The sequence below is a fragment of the Talpa occidentalis genome, unplaced genomic scaffold (assembly GCF_014898055.3).
Source record: "Talpa occidentalis isolate TD23 unplaced genomic scaffold, MPIMG_talOcc4v2.1, whole genome shotgun sequence".
In the NCBI taxonomy this organism is placed as follows: Eukaryota; Metazoa; Chordata; class Mammalia; order Eulipotyphla; family Talpidae; genus Talpa; species Talpa occidentalis.
Genome location: NW_026555331.1, coordinates 72,240,604 through 72,264,254, shown reverse-complemented (window position 1 = coordinate 72,264,254; position 23,651 = coordinate 72,240,604). Strand labels below are relative to the sequence as shown.

Here is a 23,651-nt window from a genome sequence, read left to right as displayed (position 1 = left end):
TAGCTAATATTAAGTGCACCTAAAACTACAACAGTTCAATAATCTATGACCTTACATAAAGAAATCCGAAATGTACAAAATATGACTATGAAAGCAAGGAACAATTACTGCCATGCAAAATTTTAAACTAAAAACTATATAGAAATGCAATTTTAAAAGGCAAACTCAAATTTGCATAACACTCAAGATAAAAAGGTCTGCAGTAAGCTCCACCAAAACAATGCTTGCAAGGATTTAAAAAAAGGAAATACATTCTCTCTGCTGGTATAACAGTATAAATCAGATCCTTAAATCCATGGAATAAGTCATCTGTCCTACCTCTTAAGAAATTAGCTCTTTAACAGTTGTTTTTATGAAATCTTTTCTTTCAGTAAATCGTAAGCAGGATAATTTTCATAAACCTCTTTGCAAATCTGCTTCATTGTGACTTCCTCCAAGTTAGCATTGGCCAGTAATTTCTTTACTGTTTCTTTCAACTCTTCATCTGTAGGAGGTTTCTTCAATTTTTTAATTAAAGGCTCATCATCCGAACTATCCTCAGATTCACTTTCTTTTTTGGAACTGTTTTGATTCTTCTTGGTGGTACTGCTATCCGCCTTCTTTACATTAGCACTTTTTACAGATTTTTTACTTTTCGGAGTGGTTTTCTGTTTAGGTTTCTCCTTTTTAGATGTCTTTTTTGGTGGCTCCTCTTCACTGTCTTTATCTTCGTCATCTGAAGACTCTTCCTTGGTTTTCTTTTTATTTTCATCACTGCTAGATTCATCTGACAGAATTTCAGGACATTTGGTTCTTTTAGTTTTCCTTGCCATTCCAGAACTGTTCTGTTCCTTTTTGTTGCTTTTGCTAGAAGTTTTTTTAGATTTTGGTAATGGTTTGCCAGAAGACTTTAGATGCATTACGAAAGTCAAGATCCTCATCACCAATTCACTATTTACACCTAATCGCTCCAAATCAAGAACTTCGCAGATGCTCTTTAACATGGCATTTCTAAATTTTTTCAACATTTCTTCCTTCTTTTTATACTGGATACTTCCTTTTTCAAATGGAAAGCCACTGAACTGACCCACATTCTTCTTTAATGAGGACACTGTGCCCGGTCTGTTGTAAAGCAGTTTATGCAGATTTCTAAGTTCATCTGTTTTCTTTTTACGGTGAAAGAAATGTATCCTTTCAATTTCACAAGTTTTTGCCCCTTTCCTTGTGCAATTGTAAATGGCTTTCTTTGTAAAGAAGAGACTTGCATTGTCAACCTTTCTACTTTCTTCTTTTCCCTCTTGCCTTCCACAATGAGACTCTTTTCTTTTTCTTCCTCCTCGTTGTCGTCCTCGTCGTCCTCACTTTCCTCTTTCGGGTCCGGCACTTCTTGGGTACAGAGATGAAAAAGACAGTGGTTTGGATTATCATGAGGGTTTGAGAGGTTCCCAGAATCTCTGCGCAGGCTGATTGGTGAGGGTCTTCTCAGTACAATGTCAGTCTGTGAAAATTAAAAGAGGTGACTGCTTTATTACATGTGCAGATATCAACAAAAAGAGTCAAGAGAAATGAAGAAGCAGGGGAATATAGCCCAAGTAAAAGACAAGCTGACTCTTCAGCTACCATTCTTGATGAAATGGGGATATATAATTTACCTGGCTAAGCAGGTACAAAACACTGCTGCACAGAAAAAGCAGATATTATACATATTTTAAAATTCCAGTTATTTACAAAAATGCTTGAGTTTCTAAGTGTCATCTCTGGGAAGCAACAAATTAACCCTGAGCAGGTTAAGACTGACTATAGAAAACAACAGTCTAAAGAAGAAATAAAGCACTCAGAGATGTCTAAGCTGGTACTGTAGTGACTCCCAACAGCCCCTAGGTGTCAGGTTAGAACTTGGGCTCTTGCTCTTGCAAGGGAGACAGGTTTCAGTTTCAGCCTATCCAAAACAAACAGCAGTGCTGTTTAAGGAAACATTAATTTTTGAGAATAAAAAAAAGGGTCTTGGAATAGTAACATAGAAACACAATTAAAAGTTTGTTCCATAGCTCATAAACTGTATATTTTCCCTATATTGTTTGATAAGTTAAAAAGAATTAAGATGGTTTACCTTGGCATTTCATAGTACCTTGCATTTGGAAACATGAATGTGAACAGGTTGGTAAAACTTTTTTCTTTTAGTGACCCACCCCCTGGACATCTGCCTTCTACTTTACCTTAGGCTTCCCTTTCCACTCCCTTCCCAATTCTATCACCTCTTTGACCCTCACCCCCTTTTTTTTGTCCTACCAGTTCCTTTGACATGGAAGCGGACTATGTTTTTGAGAGTTCTATTTGTGGTGCTCTGTTCTTGTCCTTACTCATCATTAGATTCTTGGTTTGGTTGTCTTAATTAGAACAATTGTTTCAGACTGCAGCCTCAATAGCTACTGATTGCTTCTGCTTTTCCCTTTAAGTGGCTGTGACATGATTCCTGGTTATGTCTTCTGTCCTATTCTCCCACTGCGTGCTCTTAGAATGCTTTGTAATCTACTATAAATGCACTTAAAAGGGTGCAGGTATAATCTATGACACTGGGAGCTCCCTTTTCTTTGTTGGGGAAGTCTGGGATCACTGACTAGCTCAGGGAGCAAGGCACCTTTTTGCTCTTACACAGAAAGCACACACATAGCTTTATATATAACAAGACAGGAAAGCAATCCCAGAGTGGAGGTGTGAAAGTGACGTGGGGCTATTTGAGATGTAGCCTGTCTCAGTCAACCCAGGCTGCTACAACAGAGTACCAGAGTCTGGGGGAGAAATATTTATTTCTCACAGTTTTGGAGATTGGGAAGTATAAGATCAAGGTGCCGGCATGGTTGGATTCCTGAAAGAGTTCTAGGTCTGCATGGGTGCCTTCTTTCTGTGTCCTCACATCATAGAGAGGAGAGCGAAGTGGGGGTAAGGAGAGAGTGCGAAAGCGAGCACACAGATTTTCCTGACTTCTCTTATAAGGGCACTATTCCCATACATAAGGGCTCCATTCTCAAGACCTAATTATATCCCAAAGGGTCCATCTTTTATTTATTTATTTATTTATTTATTTATTTTTCAAAGATTGATTTATTCATACAAGAACCGGGGTACAGGCCAGATGTGCAGGAGGGTGAGAGGATTCACCAGAGACAAAGCGGGGAACAGAACAGGCAAACTGACTGAAATATACTGCTGAAGGGAGCAGAGGGCAAGACAGGAGAGGTCTGCTTGCCATGTGGGTATTTCCATGGCCGGTGGGGATCGAACTGGCACTGCAGAGGCTGAGGACAGCTTCACAGCTCTGCGCTCAACCGCCTGTGCCACCAGGGAGGCCCCAGGATCTGTCTTTTAATACATCACATTGAAATTCAAATTTCAACACATGAATTTTTGGGAAACATAACATAATTGCCCATAGCATATTTAGCCAGAATTTACTTTCATAAAGCAATTCTACAATATCCTAAGTTCCTGTGTTTTCTCCCCCCTCCTCCCCACCTCTCTGCCAAGTCCTGAAAGTGGTTTTGGGAAGATGATGGGAAATGAGTACATTGTCTCAGGACTGATCTGACTTTATTCAAACTGACAGAATTTTTTTAATCAAACTTGTTTGATATAACAGTAGTTTAATGAATGAGATTAATCAGAGAGAAATCTACTTCAACATGAATTGGAAAAATATGGACAAATTGATCACATGAGAGGAGCGCATGAGCTAGGCTATGGCTCCACTTAGACGCATATGGAAGGACAAGAGTTACCAGGGCATGAACCTCTTTCTGTGTGACTAGATTTAGATGATTGGTATGGAGTACCAGGTAAACCCCACCAAGGACTGAAAATTCTGTGAAAGGAAATGTTGGGGTGTGTCAGAGAGTAGGGTCTGGTCTCAGATCAGGTGAGAGTTTACATATGGAGGAGCTGTGGTGTAGACACTCTGGGCAGGAGTGAGAGTGGGAGGAGCATTGCAGCCCCTTGGTGAGTCAGTGAACTTGCTGGGGTGTGTGGGTGTGGGGGGCCTTGAGGGCTGAGTCTCTGTGACTCAAGGCGAAGTGAACTTTACAGCCCGTCTTAGATGGTGCTTTATCAAAACACACTTAATATTACTTCATTGCTGAACTATTCAATTTATATTTGTTAATCCATGTTCTAAATCTTTGCTGAACTATTCAATTTATATTTGTTAATCCATGTTCTAAATCTTTCTTGTTTATTGGTAAACTTCTAACAGACAAAAACTATTCATTTAATTCATTTGGTGTATTCAGTGGTCAACAGAGTACCCTGTACAGTATCTCACCCTAAATTTGATCCTGAATTGAATACTCATTTAAATAAATGTAGCATGTTGATTTCTTAAAGGTTCGGTAAATTATTGTGGTTGGTTGGGTAATTTTCTATGAAAAGATCATCTTTTAGTCTCCACCTAGGTTACTAATATACTTATGAAAATGCATGAGCATTTACTGTACAGCTGGTAATTTTTTAATAAAAAATATTTGGCTTTTTTGCGTTGTTGTTATTTAAAATAAAAGATGCAATTAGATCCTTTTGTGGTCTAATTGCTTGCCAAATGTAACTTGTTTCCAAACTGAAATGGTCTTAAAGTTGTGCTACTGAAAATGTGTTTGGAACCAGTAAGTTATATTTATTTTTAGCTTTCCAAACAGTCAAATAGTTTGCCTTCAGTTTTCAGAGGAAAAAAATCCCTTTAGAACTAAAGCCTTGTGTACTGAGTATCTTTAACACTTGACTATTCCCACCCCAATTCCAAACTACAGAAAATAAAGGTTTCTAGTGATTCAGACTTAATAACAGTTTGGCTAGTGTTGGTGCTTATTAAATACTAGTTTCTTAAATTATAAAGAAGTTTATAGTTACAGACTGAGGTAGGTTTAGTAAAGCACATTAAACCACCCAAACGTACTGCACTGTAAGTAAGAGTATGATTGAGCAGCATCAGGTAGAGAAGCACATCCAGGTTTTTAGATTTCAGGATGTTGTGTTGGCATGCTGCTTTTGGGGGTTGATGGATGTGTGAACTTGAGCCAAACAAATGGTCAATTTGATTTCAGGTTTGGTTGGGTAGAGGGAAAGGGGCTTATGTGTTGTATGTTCTGTGTTCTAGATGCTATCACTTTGCCTTTCCTTCAGTTTCAGTTGGACAGGTATAATTAATTTTCTTGTTGATACAAGAGGTCTGGTCTCTGAGTGAGATTAAATAACCAGGTGTCACAGAATTGTCAAGTAAAAAAACTCGCACCCTGGAAGAATAGGTAAGACCATGAGCTCCAGTGTCAGACATTCTGGATATGAATTTTACCTTTGTGTCTTTCTGACTCTGTGACCTTAGGAAGGTTATCCTACCTTTCTGAGCTTTTGTTTTCTCTCCAGTGATACAGTTTATCAAAGTTTAATGTGATTTGAACATATGTGAAGTAAATTCTGGTTTGTTAGAGAATTAGCAAACTAGATATATATTTTTAAGAATAACTCAGTGAAGATTGACATTGACCTTTGACCTGTAGATATGCATGTATTAATCTAATTTCAGATTTTGTTGTATTAGGTCATGGGCCAGGTCTCCTGGTTTCACCCAGGAGGGCTGAAATGGGCTTTGGATGCCCTTGAGTTTCTGTTTGGCTCATGGGACTCAGAACTTGACTCAGAATCTTAAGACACATCATGGGAAGAGGCTCCCTTTTCTTTTTGTTCTGGGTGGCATTTCTTTTACTCTGTACCAGAAAATTTCCAGCACAAAGTTGTCATTAGGACCAAGGAGTAAACAGCAGCACTGATAAAATTGGATGACAGATGAAATTTTTTTTTAAATGAATGGGCTACAGGAATCAGAGATTGGTTTGAGGAGATAGCATAGCTATGCCACACTTCCTTCCTCAGGCTTGCTTGGTGTTACTGATGTATGTGCAGTCTTAGTCTTGTTTATGACCTCCAGTGTCTGATATCCCTGGATATGAATTTTACTTTGTGTCCTCTTAGCTGTGTGACCTTGGCTGTTTATCCCATCTCATTAAGCCTTGGTTTTTCTCATCTGTAAAAGTGATAATAGTCCTGCCTCATAGGGTTGTTTTGAAAAAAAAGTTTGTAAGTTTCCAATGATAGAGTCCAGCACATATAATTATATGTGATCATAAATTTTGTCTCTTTTGTGAGTGCATGCATGCATGCATGATATAGTTTGACTTGTTATTTTGTCTTTGTCTCATGTTTACTGTAGCCATTAACAAAATGTGTATTTTTCATGTAATAAAGCTGAACCCAAACATATGAAACTAAAGTGTTACAATATCATGGACTTCTGGGGCAGATATTTAGTCAAAAAAATAAAAGAAAATAGCAAGAGCTGAAATTATAAAACAAGCACATAAGAATAACCTTTTGGAAATAGTGTGGGAGAAACCACTTCAAAATTCATAGACCAGACCATCCCATCTCTTTATATTGTTTCTATTTAGCACAACATGCAATACGTGTTTGCATGTGCATCTATCTATCTATCTATAAGTATATATGCATACTTTATGCATAATTAAACTATACTAAATCTCATCCTGTTCTAGATTTTTCACTGGCCTATATCAGCCTCTTTTTCTTCAAATTCTTTTTTTTCAGTTAATTTTATATATTTTTCATATCATTTTTCATTTTTGTACAACGTATGAATTTTCATCTGGATTATAGTCCCAGTACAATTCCCACCACCCTTGTTTTGATCCTACTCCCTTCTCCCTCCCCGCCCCAACCCTGTAGTGTGTCTTTGGTTATAGTTGCTTGTTGATTTTGATTTTTTGTTTATTATAATTAATCTTCTTCCTGATCCCTTATTTAGGTGTCCTAAATTCCTGCTATGAGTGAGGCCATCCAGTATTTTTCTTTTCCTTTCTGGCTTATTTCACTGAGCATGATCCCTTCCAGCTCCCCCATGTTGCTGCAAATAGCATGAGTTTATCTTTTTTGATTGCCTAGTAATATTCCATTGTGTATATATACCACATCTTCTTGATTCAGTCATCTATTTTTGGCATTTGGGTTGTTTCCATAGCTTACCTATTGTAAATAGTGCTGCAAAAAATATAGGGATGCAGGCGCCCTTTTGAATTAATGTTTTTGTGTCCTTTGTGTAGATACCTAGGAGTGGAATTGCTGGGTCATATGGAAGCTCCATCTTTAGCAGATTGAGGAACCTCCACACAGCTCTCCATAGTGGTTGGACCAGTTTGCACTCCCATCAGCAGTGCAGGGCAGTTCCTTTTTCTTCACACCCTTGCCAATATTTGTTGTTGCTAGTTTTTAAAATATGTGCCATTCTCACTGGTGTAAGATGGTATCTCATGGTAGTTTTGATTTGCATTTCCCTGATTACAAGAGATGTGGAACATTTTTTTTTTTTTTAGATTTATTTATTTATACAAGCACTGGGTACAGTCAGAAGCGCGGGAGGGTGAGAGAATTCACCAGAGCCAGAGTGGGAGCAGAGCAGGCAGAGGGACTGAAGTACGCTGCTGAGGGGAGCAGCGGGCGGCAGGAGAGGTCTGCGCGCCATGTGGGACCCTCCTCCGGTGGCCGGGGAGCAGCCGGGGATCGAACCGGCGCTGCAGATGGTGCGGGCAGCTTCGCAACCCAGCGCTCAACCGCTGCACCACCGGGGAGGCCCTGTGGAACATTTTTTCATATGCCTGGTGGCCATTGGTATTTCCTCTGTGGAGAAGTTTCTTTTTAGCTCTTCTGCCCATTTTTTGACTGGGTTATTTACTTTGTTTTTGTTGAGTCTCATCAGCTCTTTGTAGATTTTTGTGATCAGTCCTTTATCATTAGTGTTGTGTGCAAAAATGTTCTCCCAGTCGGTGGGTTTCTCTTTGTTTTTGTTATTGTCTCTTTTGCTGTACAGAAGCTCTTAAATTTGATATAGTCCCAGCCGTTCATCTTTGCCTTCACTATCACTGCTTTGGGTGATGTGTCTTTAAAGATGTTATTTTTCTTCAAATTCTTGAAAATGAATTGAATATGTTCAGAAACTTCTTGGATAGGGCTAATAACCATGATATTCTCCTTCACAGAATTTTTTCCTATAAGTACATGGGATTAGATTATGTGAATATAGGATCTCTCATATAAAACAAAAAAAAAATCATCCAAATAGAAAAATTTGAATACTAGATGAGGTTGGGGGTGGGGATTTCCACTATCATGTTCATATTTTATGATATCTGTGGTCTTATTTTGCAAATGTCTCAGAAACCTCAAGGAAAGGGAATATAATTACATTTCAACTACTGGTTCGGACCCTCCAAAACCCAAAAAACCAAAACAAATTATGAGAACACTACAAAAAATGTGCTGTTCTCCCAGAAGCTCACCCCTTCCTTGGCCTGGCTCTTGCTTTTTTCTCTCTTGACTTCTTCTTCTTTACTCTGTTCTGACAGCTTTCATGTGGGATTGCTTCTCTCAGCTAAGCTGGGGAACTTGTCTACTGCTCTCAGCCTATGTTCATATTCTCCTTTTGAAAGTTTAACTTGCCACAATGTTCATTTCACAGGTAAGATTTACATATTGATCTCATGTAAGGTTAGAAGCCCTCACCTACATTTAAAAGTTCCTGTTGGACATTTCTGCTCAAATTCTTTGTTATGCCTGAAAGTTGAACTGGTTATTTTTTAATATCTTTGTTCCTGCCAAACCCTTTAAATTTAGGATTTATCAATTCTTCAATCTCCATTCTCCATCTCACAGGTCAATGAGCCTGCACCTTTTCATAGTGTTGCCCTGCAGCTCCATTTCCTTCTCTGCTCTCCCTTGGTCTCATATTCAGCCTCTATGGCCTCTAGCTCAGACTCTTTCATCATTTACTCCTTTTTCAGCAGATGTCCTGTCTACCTCCTGTGCAGCAGCCTCGAAAAGTGCAACCAACATGGCAATGGAAAAGGTAGATACATGAACCACCCGGCAGCCTCTTGGAACTTGCCAATGAGGGTGTCTCACCAAACTGACCTTCCTCAAATTGCACTGCTATGATAACAGGCATGACATGTCTCATACTACAGTATAAGTTAGCAGTTTGTGAAATGATTATGTTTCCATTATCTATTTCTTTATCATGAAAAATAATAATTGTTTTTTTCAGCAAGGCCTTCACATCTCTTATTTTGACTAAATGAGCAAATTAATGTTTGTCTTTTATGCCAAAAACTGTATTTTGTTTTTAGTAAAAACTTTAATCACAGACTCTTCCCTCTGATATTTAAAATGTGAGAAGTATACATATATTTTAAAGGATATAACCAAGTTAAGAAAACTAGTTAAATGCACAATTAATGGCAGGGAAAAACAATAGAGAGAAAACACCGAATAATTTTGCTAATTGTTTTAGGTGACATGTGCTAGTAAACTCTTTTGACCTTGACTTATTTTTTTTTTTTTGTTTTCTTCTTCTTTTTTTTTTAATTAATTAATTTTTTTTTACCTTACCCTGATGTAGTCCCCATAGATCTTCCGCCACTGTATCACGATAAGCCATCATGGGTGTTCAGCTCTCCCCTGTTTTGTTCTTCCCACCCCTTCCTTTGCTGTATGCCTCAATTGTATGGTCAGCTTACTAGTTTTGACTTTTTCTTTGCCTCTATTTTTTTTTAAAGATTTATTTATTTATTTATACAAGAACCCGGGTACAGTCAGAAGCGTGGGAGGGTGAGAGAATTCACCAGAGCCAGAGCGGGGAACAGAACAGGCAGACTGATGGAAATACACTGCTGAGGGGAGCAGCGGGCACAACAGGAGAGGTCTGCGCGCCATGTGGGACCCTCACAGGTGGCCAGGGATCGAGCTGGCGCTGCAGAGTCTGTGGGCAGCTTCGCAGCCCAGTGCTCAACCACTGTGCCACCAGGGGAGGCCCTCCTTGCCTCTATTTGAATTCTCTCTGTTCCACATATGAGATCATCCAGTATTTATCTTTTTCTGTCTGATGTATTTCGGCTAGCATAATCCCTTCCATCTTTATGTTGCCATAAATGGCATGAGTTTTTCTGTTTTTGATCACTAATAGTTCATTGTATAAATATACATTTTGCTTTCTTTTTTTTTTTTAAGTTCTGATATACTTGCTGAAGCTCTCCAGAATACTGTGTATAGACATTGAGATGTCTTAACCTACAGATAAGTTGAACTGAGTCTTTTGTCTTCTAGGATCTTAATTTTCCAATGGGAGGGTAATAAAACATGAGAACTGATTGACCCTCATTCAATAGTCTCAGGGAGAAAGTGGTTAAGTTTGAGAGCTAAGGAAGGGCTGTGGGAGGTAAAGGGAGGGAAGTGACTTTTCACAGTGGAGGGTTGTAAATTGCCACTGTTTCTCTAGTTGGAGGCAAATGCGATTTCTGCCTCTTTGTGGTTTTCACCCTTCCATTTGACCTCGACTTATTTTATTATATTTGACTTACTTAAGTTTGGGTATGTTGCTAACCAAAACTGAAAAAAAAAAAAACAAAACTGTCAAAGAGGAGAGAAGGAGGAAAATGATTTTTAAAATTAGACTTGAAAAAATTTCACCTTGAGAAGTTTTAATGCAAAAGATTTGCATTTTACTTTGATCCAAAAACCTATTAGAAAAATAAGAAGCTGTTATTACATTATATATATAGTTGTATGTTGTATGTGTGGCTATTACATTGTATGTAAAGAATTCAAAGGCTACCGAATGAACAGAGTATTAACTAGGTCAAACCAAAAAGCAGTCAGATGGTTCTACTTCTCAAGGTCCAGGAAATTTGAGAGAAATACTTTTAACAGTTTTCCATTTTGTGGTCTTTCAACTTAACCTTAAATTACAACTTACAATAACATGGAAACTAAACCAGGAGAAGTCTTGTAGGAGGATAAGGGGAAAATGCTAGGAAAACAACAACCAAATTCTTACAATTTATGCTCCTGAAAAGTTTTATTAATAATATAGAGAGCCATGATAGATTTGAAAAATCATTATTCTTTCAAATATTTCTCGAATGTGTTTTCCTTTATGGATTTAATTTTTGTGAAATATTAATTTCCCACTGCTTCTGTAATAAATTACTGCAAATTTAGTGATTTAAAATAACAGATTTGTTTTCTTAGGTTTCTATATATCCAAAGTCCAATAGGAGTCTTAATGGACTATAATTAAGATGGCAGCAGCACTGAATTCTTTGAAGGCTCAAGTGAAGTACTCTTGTGTTCTCTGTCTTTGAGAGAATGAACCCATTCCTAACTCATAGTCTTCCTCCATCTTCTGAATTAGCATAGCAGGTCAAGTCCTCCACCTATTGTGATTCATTTACATTGGTTTTACTGCTTCCATCTTTCACAAAGACCCTTGTGATTGTGTTGGGAACACTTAGATGACTGAGGATAATCTTCCTGTTTTAAGGTCTGTGAGCTAGCAACCTTAATTCCATTTGCTAACTAATTTCCCAATGCAATATAAGGTAAAGCAAATTCCTCTGACATATAAGTATAGTAAAACTGTTAACACTGCCCAATTTTAAGCTGAATGTCCACAAATCCTCAATGTATGTAAATCCTTGTCACCTCAGCTCCTTTCATTTGATACCTCCTCTCTGGTTTTTAACAATAAATTGCATGTCTTGCTGACACCTACAAAAAGTACAGTGGAAAAGTATATTTAATGATAAGAGTTTAGTGATAAACTTAATGTAGTATATATACATGTTGATTCTTAATAATGCATACCTGAAACTTGTAATGTTACTTTAATAAAAAATTAATAAATTGCAGTTGAAAGAGACAAAAAAACTTCAGAATAAGACACATACATTGTAGAGATTTGGGAATTATAAGACCAGGATTTAAAATAACTGTTGGGGGACAGGGCGGAGCAACATGGCGGAGAGGAGACACTGCGAGTAAGATCTCCCATTAAAAAAAGTTAATAGGGAGGAAAAGCGGCAGGTCCCAGTGAGAACTGGGACACAGAAGATAAACGGGTGACGCCAGCAAACTACCCGAAGAAGAAAGTTGCCATAAAAGAGGACTAGAAGGGAGGAAAGCGCAGAACCCTGCTCCGCTCCCCCACCCACAGAATTGGCACTCTCCGACCAGCAGAGAGGAGGAAAACAACAAACTAAAACGACCAACAAGAACAAACTACGCAGCAAGCGGGACTGTGAGTGGAAAGGAACTATTACAGCCACCACAACCCGTGAACAGGAGCTGCGGAGAACCCTGCAGAATTCGCCTAAGAGGTGAGCTCCGGGCGCCATTAAACAGAGACTCCGCCCCCCAGGAGGAGGCCAGGACCAGCACACAGCCCCCGACCGCCTGGTAAGCTTGCACGGAAAAGCGGCACGCTGGAAAGCAAACGCGGATCAAGATCGGGATAGCGCGGAAAAGCAGCGCGGTTGAAAAGCAAACGCGGATTGGGATCGCGACTGCCCAGGTCCCCGCGCCTGCAACCTAGGCTTGCAGGGAGACGCGCGCGAAGACCCTCACTGAGGTGAAAGTCCCTCAATGAGTATCCAGGAACCAGGCACCCAGGCACGGGAGCGGGGTGCAAAAGACGCCATTCTGTGGACACTGAACTGGGCTACAGCCCGCGTCCTGGACCTGAGGGCTTTGGAACTGAGATCCGGGGCACAAAATTTGGGGCGTGGGTTCTCCACGACGGTGGGGCACAAGGCAGACACAGCACCCCAAAGCCGTTGAGGTTTACCCTACCATTCCCGCTCTGTTTCCTGTCCCACGGGGTGAAAGAAAAAAAAAAAAACAGCTCCCCAAGGGCTCTAGGAGAGATCTCTGGCACCACCTAGCGACTTGAAACCAGCAGAGGCTCCTGGAGGAGCCAGTGGCCAGCTGGGAAGTTAGCCCACGCCGGGCCCCTGCCGACCAGCAGTCTGAGCCCACAGGGGGAGCGAGTACCCAAAGCCAGGGCAGACCAGGTGCGCAGAAGAGTGTGCCTGAGACTGGACACGCAGGGAGTGTGTCCCGCATCGCCATTTTAGAACAGGGACATTTCTTCAGTAAAGACTGCCTGCAGAAGGCTCCCTCAGGAGCCAAAGGTGAGCCGGGGAAGTTCACCCACACCAGAACACCTCTGGCCTGCAGTCCAAGCCCAGAGGGGGAGCAGGAACCCACCGCCGGGGCAGACCAGGCGCACAGGGGAGTGTGTTCCCACATCGGCATTTTAGAACAGGGACCTTTCTTCAGTAAAGACTGCTTGAAACTGACAGATGGCTCCCGGAGGAGCCAGAGGGGAGCAGAGAAGCTCACCCAAGATGCCGGCCAGTCCCAGCAACACAGTGTCCCAACGCATACGGCAAATTAGAAAACAGACAGTAGGGAGTAGAAGAACCACACGCAACATAGCAACTCCTCAGGGAAGAAGCACACCACAAAAAGAAAACCAGCCCCCAGATTGCAACGACAGTAACTTGGAAGAACTTCTGAGCCTTCCAGGAAGAGAATTTAAAATTGCCATGATTAAAAAAATGACAGAACTCATAAAGGAAAACAATGATAAGGGAAAAATAATCAACGATAGAAGAATGAAATTGAGTCCCTAAAGAGGGAAGTAAAAGAAATGCAGGAGATCAAAGAATTAATGGAAGAACTAAAGAATTCTGGGAAAAGCAATGAAAGCAGAATAGATGAAATGGAAGAACGAATAAGTTCTCTTGAAGACACAGAAATAAAAAGAACCAAATAGAAAAGGAAAGAGAAGTACGAAGGAAAAAGAACGAAGAAAGACTTCGGGAACTATCAGACACCATGAGGAAAGGAAATATAAGAGTTATAGGAATACCAGAAGGAGAGGAGAGAGATGTAGGAACAGAGAAAATATTCCAGGAGATAATTGAAGAGAACTTCCCAAATGTGAAGAAGGAGCTGAAAATTGATATACAAGAAGCAAGAACACCAAACTTCCATGACGAAAGGAAAAATACAGCAAGACACATAATAGTGAAGCTCACAAGAATCCAGGACAAGGAAAAAATAATGAAGCTGACAAGAGGGAAGAAACAAATAACATTCAAAGGAAAACCAATCAGGCTGACATCAGACATCTCTGAAGAAACACTACGGGCAAGGAGAGAGTGGAAGGACATAATCAAAAGACTCCAAGAAAACAGATGTCAATCAAGAATACTCTATCCCGCAAAGCTCTCCTTCCTCTATGAAGAAAGAATAAGGACCTTCCCAGACAAACAGAAACTATGGAACTTCATTACCAATAAACCCCCACTCCAAAAAATACTACAAGGAATCCTAAAGCTAGAACCTCAGAGGGACAAATAACAACGAAAGAAGGCAAGGAAAAAAAAAGATATTAAAAGAATAAATAAAATCAAAGGAAAGACAAACACAATGGCAAATACAGATGCTAACATATCAATATTAACTCTAAATGTAAATGGACTAAACTCTTCAATAAAAAGACACAGAGTTGCAGCCTGGATAAAGAAACAAAACCCAACCTTTTGCTGTCTCCAGGAAACACATTTAGCTACAAAAGATAAAAATAGACTCAAAGTTAAAGGATGGAAAACAATCCTACAAGCAAATGGACCAAAAAAGAAAGCAGGAACAGCTATACTTATATCAGATAAAACAGATTTCAAACTCAAAAAAATAAAAAGGGATCCCAACGGTCACTACATTATGATCAAAGGGACAATACTTCAAGAAGAAATAACACTAATTAACATATACTCACCAAACGATGGAGCACCAAAATATATCAGACAACTGTTGTCATCTCTGAAAACAGACATCAGAGAAAACACATATGTAGTGGGAGACTTCAATACACCACTATCAACAATGGATAGATCAACAAGACAAAAAATAAGTAAAGAAACTAAAGCTCTAAATAAGGACCTAGAGCATTTGGGCTTAACAGACATCTATAGAACACTAAACCCCAAAAAAACGGAGTACACATTTTTCTCAAGCGCACACGGATCATTCTCCAGGATCGATCACATACTGGGGCACAAGACAAACATCAACAGATACACCAAGATTGAAATCATACCAACCATCTTTTCTGACCATGAAGGCGTCAAGCTAGAAATAAACCATAAAAAGAAGGCAAGGAACTTTCCTACCTCATGGAGACTAAAAACCACACTACTGGAAGACCACTGGACTAATGAGGAGATCAAAGAGGAAATTAAAAAATTCTTTGAATTTAATGACAAGGAGGACACCAATATCCTAAATGTATGGGATGCAGCAAAAGCAGTAATAAGAGGAAAATATATAGCAATAGAAGCTCACATCAAGAAACAAGAAAGAACTCAAAGAAACAACCTAATCTCAAAGCTCAAAGATCAGAAAAAGAAAACAAAAAAAACCCCAAAACCAGTAGAAGAAAAGAAATAATAAAAACCAAAGCAGAAATAAATGAAACTGAAACTAAAAAAACAATCCAAAAGATTAATGAAACCAAGAGCTGGTTCTTCGAAAAAATCAATAACATAGACAAACCCCTAGCCAGGCTCACAAAGGAAAAAAGGGAGAAAGCACAAATAAACAGGATCATCAATGAAAGAGGAGAAATCACAACGGACACAGGAGAAATCAAAAGAATAATCAGTAACTACTATGAAGAGTTGTATGGAAACAAGTTCAACATCTAGAGGAGATGGACAAATTCCTACAACTCTACAATCACCCAAAGCTTGATAAAGAAGAAATAGAACACCTAAACAGACCAATTACAAGCAGCGAAATTGAAATGGTAATCAAAATCCTCCCCAAAAACAAAAGCCCAGGACCTGATAGATTTACAATCGAATTCTACCAAACATTCAGAGATGAATTGGTGCCTATCCTTCACAAACTCTTCCAAAAAATTGAGAAGGAAGAGACAATAGCAAACACGTTCTATGAAGCCAACATTACACTAATACCAAAACCGAACAAGGACAACACAAAAAAGGAAAACTACAGGCCAATATCCCTAATGAACACTGATGCAAAAATCCTCAACAAAATTTTAGCTATCAGAATCCAACAATGTATTCATAAGATAATTCACCACGACCAAGTAGGATTCATTCCAGGGACACAAGGATGGTTTAACATCCGAAAATCAATCAACGTTATCCAACACATCAACAAAAAGAAATATAAAAACCATACGATAATATCAATAGATGCTGAGAAAGCTTTCGACAAAGTGCAACACCCATTCATGATAAAAGCCCTTGAAATTCTTGGGATACAAGGAACATACCTCAACATCATAAAGGCCATCTATGACAAGCCAACAGCCAGTATCATTCTCAATGGTGAAAAGCTGAAAGCAATTCCATTAAGATCTGGAACAAGACAAGGATGTCCACTCTCACCACTGCTTTTCAATATAATACTGGAAGTCCTAGCCAGGGCAATAAGACAAGAGAAAGACATCCAAGGAATCCAAATAGGAAAAGAAGAAGTCAAACTATCACTATTTGCAGACGATATGATATTATACATAGAGAACCCCAAAAACTCCACAGAAAAGCTAATTCAACTCATCAATCAATTCAGTAAAGTGGCAGGATACAAAATCAACACGTAAAAGTCAGTAGCCTTCCTATACACAAACAATAAATCTGAAGAAGAAGAAATCAAAAAAACCATCCCTTTTGTTATTGAAACAAAAAAAATCAAATATTTGGGAATAAATCTAAGAAAAGAGGTAAAGGACCTATACAAAGAAAACTATAAAACACTGTTAAAAGAAATAGAAGAAGACACAAAGAAATGGAGAGACATCCCCTGCTCGTGGATTGGAAGAATAAACATTATTAAAATGGCCATTCTTCCAAAAGCAATATACAGATTCAATGCTATTCCAATCAAAATTTCAATGTCATTCTTCAAAGAAATGGAACAATTATTGATGAAATTCATATGGAATCACAAAAAACCCCGAATAGCCAAAGCTCTCCTGAAAAAAAAGAAGGGAATGGAGGCATCACACTCCCAGACTTCAAACTATACTACAAAGCCATAATCATCAAAACTGCATGGTATTGGAACAAGAACAGACATACAGAACAATGGAATCGAATAGAAAATCCAGAAATAAACCCACAGATTTATGGTCAACTAATCTTTGACAAAGGAGCAAAGACTATGCATTGGAGCAAAGAAAGTTTGTTCAATAAAATGGTGCTGGGAAAACTGGGTCGCTACATGCAAAAGAATGAAGCTTCACCACTACCTCACACCATACACAAAAATCAACTCAAAATGGATTAAAGAACTAGACATAAGACCTGAAACCATAAAATATATAGAAGGAAATATAGGCGAAACACTACGTGATTTGCACATCAAAGACATCTTTACAGACACATCACCCAAAGCAGTGATAGTGAAGGCAAAGACAAACAGCTGGGACTAAATCAAATTAAAGAGCTTCTGCACAGCAAAAGAGACAATAACAAAAACAAAGAGAAACCCCACCAACTGGGAGAACATTTTTGCACACAACACTAATGATAAAGGACTGATCACAAAAATCTGCAAAGAGCTGATGAGACTCAACAACAACAAAGAAAATAATCCAGTCAAAAAATGGGCAGAAGAGCTAAAAAGAAACTTCTCTGAAAAGGAAATGCAAATGGCCAACAGGCATATGAAAAATGTTCAACATCACTTGCCATCAGGGAAATGCAAATCAAAACTACCATGAGATAGCATCTTACACCAGTGAGAATGGCACATATTAAAAAAACTAGCAACAACAAATGCTGGCGAGGGTGTGGAGAAAAAGGAACTCTCCTGCACTGCTGGTGGGAGTGCAAACTGGTCCAACCACTGTGGAAAGCTGTGTGGAGATTTCTGGACCTACTAAACATAGAGCTTCCATATGATCCAGCAATTCCACTCCTAGGTATTTACCCAAAGGACACAGAAACATCAATTCCAAAGAACACCTGCACCCCTATGTTATAGCAGCACTGTTTACAATAGCTAAGCTTTGGAAACAACCCAAATGCCCAAAAATAGATGACTGGATCAAGAAGATGTGGTACATATATACCATGGAATATTACTCAGCATTCAAAAAAGATAAACACATGCAATTTGCAGCAACATGGATGGCGCTGGAAGGGATCATGCTCAGCGAAATAAGCCAAAAGAAAAAGAAAAATACCAGATGGTCTCACTCATAGCAGGAATCTAGAAAACTTAAATAAGGGACCAGGAAAATGAATAACTATAAGAAAGTGAAAAAAATCAAAATCAACAAAAAAACTATGAACCAGAGACACTTTTTGGGGGGCGGGGGCGGGAGGGGAGGGATTGGGGTCAGAATGGGGGGGCTGCAATTGTATGGGGAATATAACAATAAAATTTATTATTAAAAAAAAAAACCATATGATAATATCAATAGATGCTGAGAAAACTTTCGACAAAGTGCAACACCCATTCATGATAAAAGCCCTTGAAATTCTTGGGATACAAGGAACATACCTCAACATCATAAAGGCCATCTATGACAAGCCAACAGCCAGTATCATTCTCAATGGTGAAAAGCTGAAAGCAATACCATTAAGATCTGGAACAAGACAAGGATGCCCACTCTCACCACTGCTTTTCAATGTAATACTGGAAGTCCTAGCCAGAGCAATAAGACAAGAGAAAGACATCCAAGGAATCCAAATAGGAAAAGAAGAAGTCACACTATCACTATTTGCAGATGATATGATAATATACATAGAGAACCCCAAAAACTCCACAGAAAAACTAATTCAACTAATCAATCAGTTCAGTAAAGTGGCAGGATACAAAATCAATACAAAATAGTCAGTAGCCTTCCTATACACAAACAATAAATCTGAAGAAGAAGAAATAAAAAAAACCATCCCTTTTATTATTGAAACAAAAAAAATCAAATATTTGGGAATAAATCTACCATAAGAGGTGAAGGACCTATACAAAGAAAACTATAAAACACTGTTAAAAGAAATAGAAGAAGACACAAAGAAATGGAAAGACATCCCCTGCTCACGGATTGGAAGAATAAACATTATTAAAATGGCCATCCTACCAAAAGCAATATACAGATTCAATGCTATTCCAATCAAAATTTCAATGTCATTCTTCAAAGAAATAGAACAATTATTGATGAAATTCATATGGAATCACAAAAAACCCTGAATTGCCAAAGCTCTCCTGAAAAAGAAAGAAGGGAATGGAGGCATCACACTCCCAGACTTCAAACTATACTACAAAGCCATAATCATCAAAACTGCATGGTATTGGAACAAGAACAGACATACAGACCATTGGAATCGAATAGAAAATCCAGAAATAATCCCACAGATTTATGGTCAACTAATCTTTGACAAAGGAGCAAAGACTATGCACTGGAGCAAAGAAAGTTTGTTCAATAAATGGTGCTGGGAAAACTGGGTTGCTACATGCAAAAGAATGAAGCTTGACCACTACCTCACACCATACACAAAAATCAACTCAAAATGGATTAAAGAACTAGACATAAGACCTGAAACCATAAAATATATAGAAAGAAATATAGACGAAACACTACGGGATATGCACATCAAAGACATCTTCATAGACACATCACCCAAAGCAGTGATAGTGAAGGCAAAGATAAATAGCTGGGACTACATCAAATTAAAGAGCTTCTGCACAGCAAAAGAGACAATAACAAAAACAAAGAGAAACCCCACTGACTGGGAGAACATTTTTGCACCCAACACTAATGATAAAGGACTGATCACAAAAATCTGCAAAGAGCTGATGAGACTCAACAACAACAAAGAAAATAACCCAGTCAAAAATGGGCAAAAGAGCTAAGAAGATACTTCTCTGAAGAGGAAATGCAAATGGCCAACAGGCATATGAAAAAATGTTCAACATCACTTGTCATCAGGGAAATGCAAATCAAAACTACCATGAGATACCATCTTACACCAGTGAGAATGGCGCATATTAAAAAATCTAGCAACAACAAATGTTGGCGAGGTTGTGGAGAAAAAGGAACACTCCTGCACTTTTGGTGGGAGTGCAAACTGGTCCAACCACTATGGAGAGCTGTGTGGAGATTTCTTGACCTACTAAACGTAGAGCTTCCATATGATCCAGCAATTCCACTCCTAGGTATTTACCCAAAGGACACAGAAACATCAATTCCAAAGAGCACCTGCACCCCTATGTTTATAGCAGCACTGTTTACAATAGCTAAGCTTTGGAAACAACCCAAATGCCCAAAAATAGATGACTGGATCAAGAAGATGTGGTACATACACACCATGGAATATTAGTCAGCATTCAAAAAAGATAAACACATGCAATTTGCAGCAACATGGATGGAGCTGGAAGGGATCATGCTCAGTGAAATAAGCCAAAAAGAAAAAGAAAAATACCGGATGGTCTCACTCATAGCAGGAATCTAGAAAACTTAAATAAGGGACCAGGAAAATGAATAACTATAAGAAAGTGAAAATCAAAATCAACAAAAAACTATGAACCAGAGACCCTTTTTGGGGGGTGGGGGACGGGAGGGGAGGGATTGGGGTCAGAATGGGGGGGTTGCAATTGTATGGGGACTATAAAAATAAAATTTATTATAAAAAAAAAATAATAAAATAACTGTTGGGCCTCCCTGGTGGTGCAGCAGGTTGAGGGCAGCGCTGTGAAGCTGTCCGCAGCCTCTGCAGTATGGGTTCAATTCCTGGCCACCAGGGAGATACCCACATGACGGGGAAGACCTCTCCTGTCTCGCCCACTGCTCCCCTTAGCAGTGTTTTTGGTCATCTGCCTGTTCTGCTCTGTCTTTTGTGAATGCTCTCACCATCCCATGCCTCTGGCCTGTACCGCAGTTCTTGTATAAATAAATAAATCTTAAAACAAAACCCAAAAAACTATTATTAGCATTCTAAGAACTACAATGGGAAAAACATATGTGCGAGAGCATGTTATAACAGATGGGCAATATAGGCAGGGAGAAGGAAATACTAAAAATATAAAACATTGTAAGAGAAATGAATGCATCTTACGGGTTTATCTGTAGACTCGACACAATCAGGGAAAGATTTGATACACAATGGAATACTACTCAGCAATCAAAAAAGATAAACTCATGCAATTTGCAGCAACATGGATGAAGGTGGAAGGGATCATGCTCAGGGACACACTACAGGGTGGGGGGAGGAGGGATTAGGGTCAAAATATGGGGGGGTGGGAATTGTATGGGAACTATAACCCAGATGAAAATGAATACATTCTGCAAAAATGAAAAATGATGTAAAAATACATAAAATAAAATAAAATAAAATAAATATATCAGCAACAAAAAATGTTGAAGTGGTGCAGCAGACCTCTCCTGTCTCACCCGCTGCTCCCCTCAGCAGTGTATTTCAGTCAGTCTGCCTGTTCTGTTCCCCACTCTGTCTCTGGTGAATCCTCTCACCCCCAACACCTCTGGCCTGTACCCTATCTCTTGTATGCATAAGTAAATAAATCTTTAAAAATAATAAAGTATACATGAAAAATGGAAAAAAAAGATTCAGTGAACTTGATTATGTATCATTATATGCATCCTAAACTGAAAAGCAAAGAGAAAGAAAAGAATGAAAAAGTGTAACAATGTCCAGTAACTGAAGAACAATTATAAAAGTTATAACTTACTTATTGGAAAGTAAGTTAACTTACTTATTACTTATTTCAAATATACTTATTTGAAATAATAGGAGACGAATGAGAGAAAGGAACAGGAGAACAAATGAAGTAACAATGATTAAGAATTTTCTAAATGATAGATTCAGGATAAATTTAAAAAAATGCAGAAAATCAGAGAGAAAACATTGGAAGAAGCTGGAGGTGGGGAAAAGATACCTTACCATTAGAGAAACAAGGATAAGGATTATATTGACTTCTCTTTAGAAATTTGAATCTAGCAGGGAAAATATTTACAGTATTGACTGAGCAACAAACTCCTCCGCCTCTCTTTGCAGCCCTCTAACCTAGAATTCTGTATTGAGTAAAACTATCCTTCAAAACTGAAGGAAAAATAAAGGCTTTCTTAGACAAACAAAAATTGAGAAAATATATTTCCAGTAAATCTCTTTTATAAGAAATGTTGAAAGAAATTCTTTAGAAAGACAGAAAATTAATATAGGCCAGAAATTCAGATCTATATTTAAAAATGAAGATTATTAGAGAAGGGATAAATAAAAGTAAAATAAAATCATTATTTTTTCTTATTTTTAGTTGATTTAACAGATAACAATTTGCACAAAATAATAATAGTAAGAATGTATTGAGTGACAAATTATGGATAAATTGAAATGAGTGACAGAATGTAATCAGGAATGGGTGGGAAAAATTTGAAACAAAGTAACTGAATGAAGTCATAAAATGGTGCAATGTCATATTTGATGTTTGATAGTGGACTTAGATTAATTTTAAATGTACATTTTAAATTCTAGTGAAGCATTAAAAAAGTATTGGTGTGTTAAAATGAACTTGAATGAAATAGTGAATTAAAACTATTGTACAAAAGCTTTGCTTCATTCTGTTGTTTCATATTATTTGCATGGAAATAATTTTGGTGACTGTTAGTTTCTCCAAACACTAAATAGCCACTTAATTCTGACCTCAAATTCTGTAAGAGAGGAGGAGGAAGAGGGATCAGGACAGGGGTGGGAAGAGCACAAAGGACTATGGTGATGGTGCATGGGTGAATTGGTGGTGGCAATTTCTTTTTTTTTTTTTAATTGCCATTCAGAAATAGACCATGAAACTAACTACCTGGATAAACCAATGTAAAAAAAGTTATTGTTTAAGTCAGGGGTCATAAACTCACATAGCTTAGGGGCAAGTGGTGACCTCAGCAAGTGTAGCAGGCTGGGCAGGGGCTGTGGTGGTGCGGGGAGTGTGCACCCTGCTCCGGCAGGACCATCAAGGCCTGACATTAGAATGCAGCCCCATGTTGCCAAATCTGAGTTTTCCTGAGATGCGGGGCTGCCAGGCATGCTCGTGCAGATTGTATATGAGTCATCTGGGATTTTTGGTTGCAGGTAACATTGATTATCATACACTAGGGCCAGGATTCTCAGTCTCAGTCTGACTAGCATTTGGGTTGGTTAATTCCTTGTGGGGCTGGCCCGTGTGTTGTAGGACGGTTAGCAGCTAACCTGACCCTAAAGGAATGGTCTCCACGCTCCTATGCTGGGGTTCCCGGAGTTCCTGCCTGGCCCCAGGCTCTGCCATGGAGTACATGGGCTACCCCAGTGTCCTTCTCAGACATGCCCTTCCTATTATTTATTTTTTTGTTTTTTGCAATGTGTATAATATGTAAATGTAAAATAAAGGATAAATGTATCATAAAAAAATAAAAAAAAGTACTGCTTTTGCTTCCCCCATATATTCTGAGAGTTTGCATTCTTGTTATCATTTGTTTTAAGGTAATTTTTGATTTCTTTTTTGATTGTCTCACTAACCAGTAGTTCTTTAGAAGTGTATTGTTCAGTCTACATGTACTAAAGTATTCATTATTTTCTTTTTGCAGTTGATTTCTGGCTGAGTACATTTAAGTTCAGAGAAGATACCTGGTATAATTTCAATCTTCATAAATTTGTTGTTGCTTGCCTTGTGACTCAGTGTGTAGTCATGTGCAC

General features: G+C 38.6%; 1 protein-coding gene across 1 annotated transcript in view; it reads right to left on the bottom strand.

The window, feature by feature from the left end:
• Positions 1–321: 321 nt before the first annotated feature.
• Positions 322–23,651, bottom strand: part of LOC119249890 (protein DEK-like) — a 58,138-nt gene continuing 34,808 nt past the window's right edge. The window contains 3 exon segments of the mRNA XM_054691915.1: positions 322–374; positions 377–1,186; positions 1,189–1,477. Of these exon segments, the coding sequence (XP_054547890.1) occupies positions 322–374; positions 377–1,186; positions 1,189–1,477 (1,152 nt within the window).